The sequence below is a fragment of the Corvus cornix genome, chromosome 17 (genome assembly GCF_000738735.6).
Source record: "Corvus cornix cornix isolate S_Up_H32 chromosome 17, ASM73873v5, whole genome shotgun sequence".
Classification (NCBI taxonomy): Eukaryota; Metazoa; Chordata; class Aves; order Passeriformes; family Corvidae; genus Corvus; species Corvus cornix.
The window spans coordinates 9,167,351-9,177,538 of NC_046346.1; the positions used below are offsets into that span (position 1 = coordinate 9,167,351).

A 10,188-nucleotide genomic window follows, 5' to 3' on the forward strand; every position below is an offset into this window, starting at 1 on the left:
GGGGTCCTCAGCCCTGGGTGTCCCTGGCTGCAGGGAGGGGACAGAGCGTGGATCAGGCTCTGCTCCAGGGCCCAGCAGCGGCACCAGAGCCACGGGCAGGGACTGATCCCAGCAATTCCCCTGCACAGGAGGCAGAACTGCTGCCCTGGGCAGTGCCCAGCCCTGAACAGAGCCCAGAGAGGGGTGGAGTCTCTCTGACTGGAGATATTCCAGAGCCATCTGAACACAATGCTGTGCCCTGTGCTCTGGGATGGCCCTGCTGGAGCAGGTAGGAGGGAGGAGGAGCCCCTGTGGTCCCTTCCAGCCTGACCCACACCGGGATCTGTAACATGACAGCACAGCCCTGCCAGGGAGGCTTGGCTGGTTAAACCCAGCTCAGCAAGGCCACCAGAGAGCTCCAATCACTGAGGATGCCTCCAAGCTGCTGGAAAATACAACCTCTGGAGAGGCTTTTCCATCAGTGGCTGAATTCAAGTTTTGGTCCCCATATCCCCACACACCTCAGTGGGAAGAGCTCTTCCACACCTTCCATCTTTCACCCCATGTTACCTCTATTTCCTTCCACCTTTCTGACCTCACAGCCCCAGCAGCTCCACCTCCCACGCCCCATGGTGAGATGACAGTCACCTCCAGATACACTCACTGCTGGCCAGAGAGCAAAACAGAACAGGGGCCTGTTGAGCTCCCACTGAGCCTCTGGCTGAAATGGAGAGGAGAAAATGAAACCCACACCCAAAACTGCCTTTCCCTCCAGACAAGGAGGGGTTTCCACAAGCAGCAGCACTTCCAAGCCCTCTGTCCCTCACTGATGCTGCTCAGAGGATGCTCAGAGGAGCCAGCACTGCCAGACCTCCAGCTGCCCATCTCAGGGCTGTTTGCCCACAGAGAAACAGCAGCAAGGGCCATCAGACCTTTTATGACCTTCAGCAGAAATCCTACAATGCTCTTCCAGCAGCTGCTCCACAGCAAGAGCTGGAGGCATCAGGGCTCCAACCCAGTACAGAAAAGAGGGAATAGGGGAGAAGGGGTCAGAAATCATCCTCTGTGATTCCAGGAATTACCTTGCTGCTCCTCTGCCTTCCCTCATGGACACAGGAGCCCTCTGACAGCCCAGTCCGCCTGTTCCTCAACCCCCCAACAGCTCCTGGTTCAACAGCTCCAAATAATCCCTGCACACAAAGGCCTCCCAGCCCATCCCATCCCATCCCAAATTCCCATCCCACAACTACTCGCATACCTCTAAAAATAGCTCTTCTAACACACACAAAAAAAGCTACCTTTACCCACATCCACTCCTCCACATTACTCCCTCACTTCCTTGAAGCCTGGTATCTACTCCAGTCTCTGCTCAATCTAGGTCAGGTGCCTGGTGATTACAGCTCCCAGCTTTAAAGAGCCAGGCTCCAGGTACTCCAGGGTTTGATGGGATGTGCTCTTCCCAAAGCTAGGGCTACACAGAGCTCTCAGGAAGTGGGTCAAAGGAGTTTTTGTCAGCTTCTAGGGAAGCAGGAAGGCTCACAGATGGATTTGGGTATTTGTTACAAAGAAAAACTCTCATCTGTAGGGTTGGCAGCGAGTAGCTGGGGAAATAAGAGGTGAAAGAAAGAGGGTCTTTTCTAAAGCCTGCCTAAATTTACACTGACTCAGCCCAAGAATCAGGGCAGTAACGATGAGATGAAAAATAAAATTTATGCCCCAATGGGGAGAGGTCCTTCTGCTGGAAAAAAGGATTTGCCTGACTGTGTGTGATGGAAGGAGGGAAGGATGTGGGTGGATTCCTGTGCAGCACTGAAATGGCCCTGCCTCAGCTCAGAGTCCCTGCTAGGACACCCTGCAGCCCCTTCAGACCAGTCTGTGCCCCTGCTCGGGTTCAAGAGGGGCAGAGCAGGTGATAATGAGGATCCGCGTGCCTGCTTGGAAGGAGGGCGGAGAATCTGGGCAGCAGCCAGAGCTGTGCCAGCAAGTTGTTTGCTGTGGACACAGCAGAGCTTGAGACTGGGCCAAACACACATTTAATCAATATGTTTCTGATCAGAAACAACTTCTGAGGCTGGAAAGTCATTACCATTCCTACTTCACGTCCTAGTGTCTTTCCTTGGCCTTCAGATGTGACAGCCTGGAGAGGTTTGGGTGTGAAAGGCTTTGTTCATGCAAAGGTTAATATGAGCAGCTGACATATTGCTGCTCTAAGTGCCTGTGGATGAGAGAAAGCATTAAATCCATTAGGAAATTGCCGGAGCTGTCATGCTGAAAATCTGGGAAAAGTTATGTTCTGTCCTCACTTCCAAAACACCCAGGGAAGCCAAACACCCCGGGCCTGCAGCGAACACCCCACAGCCCCTCTGGTGCCTTCAAACAGGGGCAGAAAAGGGATTGCCCACCCTGCGAGTGCTGAAATCATCGCTGTCCTTCTGGGAGAAGTCTCCTGAAGCTTCTCACGGAAAACTGAGCAATCAGGAAGGAGTCAGGGAGAGAAGGAGGTCTCTGTCTGGACAGCCTCGAGAGCAAGGCACCCGCAAGGCCGTTCGGGGCTGCGATGGGAAGTTCACATTCCCACATTTGGAGCTCTCCCCACCAGGCTCTGGGCTGCTCAGAACAGCTCCCTCAGCATCTTCGCAGCTGGCATCACTCCAGTGTGTACAAACAATGCAATATTTATTGGGATAGAGGGAGGCTGACTCCACAGCCCACTGGGTGGAGATGGACAGGGGCAAACCTGTTCCACTGGACAGTTCCTGATGTGAGGGAAACATTCCCAGCATCCAGAGCATGTGAGACTTCCAGCTCGGAGCAGGAAAGAGCCTCGGGGTTGGGTCAGTCTGCTGCTGGTGGGAAAATGGCTTTATTCCTCTTGTTGGATGATCAAGGACCAGAGCCAATCCTCCGGTTCACCACTAAATGCTCTGATCACCAGACTGGTGCTTTTGTTTTGACCAGAATTTCCAGCCCAGAGCCAAGTAATGCTTTTCTGTGCATGCAGAAAATGGGCAGAGAGAGAATTATCCTAACTCAGCCACTCAAAACCTTGGAATATTTCATGTACTGAGACCTGTGCTCAGTTAACCCTGTCTGATAATAACAGGAGCACAGAAAACATCCCAGTGAGATTGCACTGCAGGATCATATCCTGGCTCTTGGGGAGATAAAAAGAGGAAAATTTTGATTAAAAGACAAAAGGCAACTTCAGTTTTCCTTCCACAACTCTGCCTACATCTCCCAGCCACAAAAGGCTTGTGATGTGCACCTCGTATCTTTAATATCTGATTAACTCTTCAATGATGATCTCCAATTTGGAGATTTTAGTGAACCCAGGAGAAGAAAAGCTGTATGCATTAACCATTATCCAAAAAAAGACCAATTCCATTCCTGCTAAAGACAGCAATAAAGCACCTGCTGTTCTGCACGGACTTAGAATTTGGCTCAGCAAGCCTGCAAATGTATGGGAAATGTACGGGAATGTTCCCCCACTGTGGTCAATGCGGATTTGTAACATTTGCAATGAAACAACTTTCAGTTTATAGACCTAACAGGAGAATTCTAAAGAGGTTTCACTTTGAAAACTAGAAGACAGTTTTTCTTGCTCACAGTGCTTATCTTTCCAGCTTATGTCGAAAATAAAAACTATTTCATGACTTGTAAAGATTCGCAGTGCTGCTCTATGAAAAATCCCTTTATGTTTCAGAGGTAGGAATGTGCTGTGGTTAAAACGGCTTCAGAATACCTGGAGCAAACACAACGGTGCTTGGGACAAAAATTTGGGGTTAATTCTTCCCTCCACACCAAGGCAGAGCCAACAGGGCAGAGATTGTGCATTCAACTCCCACAGCTCTCTCGCGCTGTTCGGTGGCAATGCCACTGCCCCCCTTTGGAATGTTTTAGGCAGGATCTGAAGGTGTGTGTGCTGTAAAATGGAATTATTACAATGGGGAAAAGGACAAGAAAACACCTCTAGGATGCCCTTATAAATCAAAGGATATAGAGGAACATAAAACCAACATGAACCAAAGGATTGCCAAGCCAGAACATCCCCAAAACTACTTTTCCCCTCACTAATCCATATGTTTAAAACCACAGAAAGCACTTTCCCAGCTCAGTCCTGGCTCTAAACCTGTGCTTTTCTCACACCCCCAGGCTGGCCTTGCCACCCAACCCCAAAGCACACAAAGCCAGGCTTAATGGCAGAAAGATCTACATACAATCATTTATTCATTTTATCCTCGTATCTTCTTCATTAAAAATAATTCCAGCAGGGAGAGGAAGCAAGCCCCCCCGCAAGAGCAGATCCATTTCCAAACCAGCATCAAATTCAGACCCTGGCTCTCCAGATTTCTCACCAACACACTTCTTCCTGCTTCTGAAGAATGAGATTCTGAGAGCTGCCCACTGGCATGGACCATCCTTAGGAACTGCAGCAACCAATACTCAGAGGCTCTCGTTTCTGGCAGCAAGCCTAATGTTATCTTTGTTTGCATAATATAGTATCTACATGGAAAACACATATGGATCCATATTTATCCAGCCTTTCAACATTCACCAGGATTAATGCATTTAGGCATGCAAGACATTCCAGATCATTAGAAGCAGGAGAAAAATCAAACCAAGAATTACACAGTTTTCCTACAGTGATGATAAATGGGAGAATTGTTTTGAAGCTATTCTTCTATTTTCTTTTGAAATAAGGTAATTGGGCTCATTACCATAAAGCCTGCGGGTGAATTATTTTTCTCTGTAAGCCGGTTCCATTGTCGGGTTGTTTTTTTTTTTGGAAAGGAAGTCTGATCATCTGAACCCAAAGTTTGCTTTGAAGGATCTGTGCTGTGGCAGGAAGAGACACACGAATCCTAAAAGGTTACTCTGTTCTACCACTCCCTGGGAAAATGGAAATGACACAGAAGTTCATTTGATTCCAGAGATAGTTCTAAGCATTCATCAGCCCCTTGCTGTCCTGGTTTAGAGACAACCTAAGTTTGAAGCCCTTCTGATGATAACACAAGCTCCAGCTCCCTCCTGCAGCTGGGCAGGGCTGGCTGGAGTGATGAAGCATTCTTGTGCAGATGGGATCGGGAGGGGACAGTTATCCTTGCTGTGACAGATATTTCCCGACTGTCAGATCAATGCCTGTTTGTTTACGCGTGGATCTTTAAAATAGATCCAAACACTCCCAACACCCAGTGGCCGACTGCTTTCTGTATTAGGCCAGGAACAAAAAATAGCTGGAAATAAATGAATGCAACTCACCAATCTCTCTGACATCGGTGTCTTGTCTCCATCCGGCAAATGTTGTTCCAGAGCCAGCACGATACAATTGGCTATGATTGTAGCTAAAATCATGTATTCAAATGGAGTGGGGACCACAAGTTAAAGAAGACACTGGACCACACAAGGAGAACCCCATCCAAATCCTGTTTCTCCCCACAGAGTTGCATTAACTGAGCATTCTAAGATTTCTCATATTTTTTTAAGACATTTGGACTCCTTGACTTCCTTGGTTGTTTCCGGGGTGTGTTTGGAAGAAAAGCAGGCAATTGGCTCCTCTCTTCTTTGAGAGAGTTAGAGACTCACACGCAGTCTGAGCTGCTCAAAGAATTTGGGAGCAAGAAAGCAAAAGGCCCAAAGGAAATAAAAACTACTAGTCATTATCGATTTTCAATGAGATTGATAAGCTAAACTGCTTCCAAATAGATTATACAGCTGAACACCGTCTGCTGAATTTTTCTCCCGAAACATTTAACTTCAGCACGTGGTGCAAATAAGTGATGGGCACGAAAAGTTTGATTTAGAGTATCTACACAGGTCTAAAACATCAATTACTGCTCGATTGCAATGTCCACTTCCCAGCGAAAATAAAACCCTCAGCACCTTTTTGGGTTGCAGGAGGGAAGTGGGAAGGGGAAAGGATCCAAACCCAGCGCCAGGTCCCCCCTTGCCTTTTGCCAGCATCTCCCACCCTGAGCTGTGCCAAGCCCCAGCTCTCCCAGGGCGGAGCCACGCCACGGGCAGCAGCGGGGCCGCAGGCAGGCGATGGCTCTGCTCAGCTCCATGGAGAGATGGACCCAGCACCATGGAGAGATGGACTGAGCACCATGGAGAGATGGACCCAGCACCGCGGAGAGATGGACCCAGCACCATGGAGAGATGGACCCAGCACCACAGAGAGATGGACCCAGCACCATGGAGAGATGGACTGAGCACCATGGAGAGATGGACCCAGCACGATGGAGAGATGGACCCAGCACCATGGAGAGATGGACTGAGCACCATGGAGAGATGGACTGAGCACCATGGAGAGATGGACCCAGCACCGCGGAGAGATGGACCCAGCACCATGGAGAGATGGACTGAGCACCATGGAGAGATGAACCCAGCACCATGGAGAGATGGACTGAGCACCATGGAGAGATGGACCCAGCACGATGGAGAGATGGACTCAGCACCATGGAGAGAGGAACCCAGCACCATGAAGAGATGGACCCAGCACCGTGGAGAGATGGACTCAGTACCACAGAGAGATGGGCTCAGCACCACAGGGAGCTCAGCTCAACACCACGGGGAGCTCCTCTCAGCACCGCGGAGAGCTCTGCTCAGCAGCAGGGACAGCGCTGAGCTGCACCGCAGATACAACACCCTGGAGGGCTCAGTTCAGCACCACAAAGAGCTCGGTTCGGCACCGTGGAGAGGTTGGTTCAACATCACGGGGAGCTCAGCTCAGCACCGTGGTCAGCTTGGCTCAGCACCACCATCAGCCCGGCTCAGTACCACAATGAGCTCAGCTCAGCACTGTGGTCAGCCTGGCTTCAGAACTGTGGTCGGCGCAGCTCAACACCGCGGTCAGCTCATCTCAGCACTACGGTCCGCCCGGCTTCAGAACCGTGGTCAGCTCAGCTCAACACCATGATAAGCTCAGACCAGCACCGCGGTCAGCCTGGCTTCAGCACCGTGGTCAGCTCGGCTCAGCACCGTGGTCAGCTCGGCTCAGCACCGTGGTCAGCTCAGCTCAACACCACGATAGGCTCAGCCCAGCACCGCGATCAGCTCAGCCCAGCACCGCGGACAGCCCGGCTCAGCACGGCGGACAGCGCCCGGCCCCGCCCGCCCGCCGGCCCCGCCGCTCCGGCTCGGGGAAGGGCCGGTGGCTCCGCCGGTCCCGCCGGCTCCGCAGCGCCAGGGGTCCCCTCCCCACATGCCCCGGAAAGGCGCAGCCGAATCGCCCAAGAGGCAGGAGAGGGAAAGACTGAGTCTACCCGCACAGCCCAGGCGATGCTCTGCCCGTCACCGGGGGTTTGGGGGCTTGTTTATCCACACTTAAAAGCAGGGAAGGAGAAATGGATGAGGAAATGCAGCAGTCGCTGGGATTGTATAATATGGACAGAAAGAGCAATACGTGTGTGTATGTGTGTGTGTGCTCAAAGAGAAGGGAAGTGCATTGACTCCACTGGTGTATTTTTCCTGTTAGCCTCTCAGGAAGTGAAAACTGGGGAAGTCTAAACAGGAGCTGGCCTCTGTGGCAACTGAAAGTGTTGCTAGGAGGCTGGAAGGAGGCCCTGCTGCTGTTAGCTGAGGATTAACAGGGGTGTGATATGAAATGAAAAGAAAACAAGCGGCTCCCTCGAGACCCCCAGTGTAAAGCACTCCTGTACACACACACACACACACACACACACACACAAAATCCGCTCCCTGGGAGCCTCAGCCTGCTCCCCTCTGCTCACAGCTTACAACCATCATTCCGAGCAAAGCCCCCTTCTCACTGCAGCTCGCCTGGCCTGGGAGCTGGGTCTCAGACAGAAAGTATCTGCCTCTTTCACCATACAGCAGATGATCCCTCTCCCCACTTACTGCCTCCTTCTGCCACAAGGTTTTGCTAATTTTAATTTTTCTTTTCGTGCAGCCTAAGCTCAGGCTACGCACCTAATCAGAGTGTCGTGATTCACGTTGATTCGAATGGATTCAGGAGGGGATGTGCTAAAACCGAGCTGCAATGATTGCATTCCGGGGATTTACCTGGGCTGTCAATGTCCCCTACTACCAATGCAGCTTCAGTGCCAAGGTGTCACCATTTTTATCCCACGTTCCTTCTACCATTCACAGGAAGACAGAAGAGTAGAAAGGCTCCAAGATGGAAATAAAAATCAGGATTCATGGGCACGAATCTCACAGAACCTGACTTGAATTGTAGGAAATGTCAGTCCGTGCACCTGTACATCTCACCCCTAAAGACACCCTGACACGTCTTACACACACCCCTGGTATCAAGCACACCAAAAGCACCCTCGGTGCTCCCACGGAAGCGATTCCCTGATTCCCATATTCCCACTGCCACGGCCGTGCATCATGTCGGGCACACGGCTCCCCGGCACACACACCCATCGCACAGCCCGATCACACCGTCTGCAGCAGCACCAGACACTCGCTCTGCGCTGCCTGGAGGGGTCTCTGCCCCTCAGCCTCCCTCTCCCCTCCCCACCTTCCCCTCCGTGCCCACACAGCCTCCCCCAAAGGATATGGCCACTCTGTTATTCGCTTGGCGTATTTCCGTATAACATTATCTTCACTGAAGATGAAGAGGGATCTGTTGACTGTGAAGCAGTTCTGTTTGACAGGGATGGGGTTGTAGAGAGCCATAGTCCTGGCTCTCTGAGCCATCGACTGTTTATACATCCTCTGGCCGGCTTGGGGGCCACCTTGCCGGCTGCTCCCTCTTCCAGCCCCGGCCGGCCCTCCACCTCCATAGCGGGTTGGCAGATCATCCCCAAACCGAGCCATCCTCGCAGTGCACGGAGCCGGGCGCTACAATCCAAACTGGCAGCCGAGGCGAGAGGAAGACGCATCACAGCGCGCAGCACTTCTCCCTCCGGGGGCTTCAGTTGCGGGATCGGGATGGATCGCGGCAAAAATAGATCGATATATTATAAAACAAAAAAATATCCCTTTTCCTTCCTCCACCCCCTGCTTTTCCCCGCCGCTGTGGCTGCCCGGGGGTAGGAGGAAGGCGCCGGAGCTCCGCTCACCTCCCCGCACAGGTGGCGTCTCTCCGGCCCGACCTCATGGCCGGGGCGGCGGCGGGTGGCCGCGGTGGCCGCGGTCCCTTCGGCGACGGGGCGCTGGGCTGGGAAGGGGCTGCGCTGCTTGCCGTGCCCGCCGCGGGAGCGCTCCGCCGTGCCCAACCCAGCCCGGCACGGCTCCGGCACGGCCCGGCCCCGCCGCATGTGATGCCCGGAGCCAATCGGCCGCCGCGGCTCCGCCCGCTCCAGTCACCGGCACCGGGGGCGGGCGGGGAGGGGAGGGAGGGATGGAGCCGGCCCGGCCCGGCCGCCGCCGCCCACCCCGGTAAATACGGCGGAGCCGCGGCCACTCCCCGGGGAAGGAGGGCTCGATGCCCCCCCCCGCCCCTGCGCAGCGCTCCGCGGGCGCGCAGAGCCCCGGGCGGAGGTGCCGCCGCTTGGATGGGTGGGGGGCACGGGCGAGGCAGCCCCCGCGCCTGCGCGCCGCTGCCCAGATGTGCACTGCCCAGATGTGCGCTGCCCAGATGTGCACCCACGGGTGCCCCGAGCCTCGGCGCGGGCAGCGCTGGGCAGCGCAGCTCCGGTCACCCCGCTGTGCCATCAGAACCCCGCGGCCGCGAGGGTGGGGGGGGTCACAGTGGGAAATGGGGTGCGGGGCGAGGGGGGGCTCAGCTGGCAGCCCCCGGGGCTCGGGGCCGGGCACGGAGGGGTGCGGGGCGGGGGATGCGGCCCCCGCGGCGCTCCCGGGGCTGGGTCGGTGCGGGGATGTGCGGCACGGGCTGGCCGCGAGCAGAGCTGCGCCCTTCTGCACAACTTACTTTGTTTCTCCTTGGTTTGAATTACTCCTGCAGAGCGCTGGATACCTTTAATCCCGTATTTATGGATGAAATCCTTTAATCCTGTTTATTCCAGCACCCTCTGTTGCTTCCCTCCAGCACAAGTCAGGGAGATAACTCCTCCTTGTTCCTGGAGCGCCGCACGGCAACAGTCACTGCGGTAGCTGGCGAGGAAATGCTTTTGCATTTAGGCTAAATTTGGGATAGAAACTATTAACTTTGACAAGGGACCCTCCGAAGAAGTCAGGGCTGTCAACAGGGGGACATTTTCACTTCCTCCACAGCAAGGAAAGCCTGGACTCTGCCGCTGATGTGGTTTTTGCCTTAGTCATCCAAGCTGTCTCCGTGCA

At 53.7% G+C, this 10,188-nt stretch overlaps 1 protein-coding gene across 1 annotated transcript in view; it reads right to left on the bottom strand.

Moving 5' to 3' along the window:
- The window catches only part of LOC104688232 (voltage-dependent N-type calcium channel subunit alpha-1B), a 261,393-nt gene extending 252,234 nt beyond the window's left edge, over positions 1-9,159 (bottom strand). The window contains 2 exon segments of the mRNA XM_010397632.3: positions 5,239-5,344; positions 8,504-9,159. Coding sequence (XP_010395934.3) covers positions 5,239-5,344; positions 8,504-8,763 — 366 coding nt within the window. The 5' untranslated portion in view covers positions 8,764-9,159.
- Between the last annotated feature and the right edge of the window lie 1,029 nt (positions 9,160-10,188).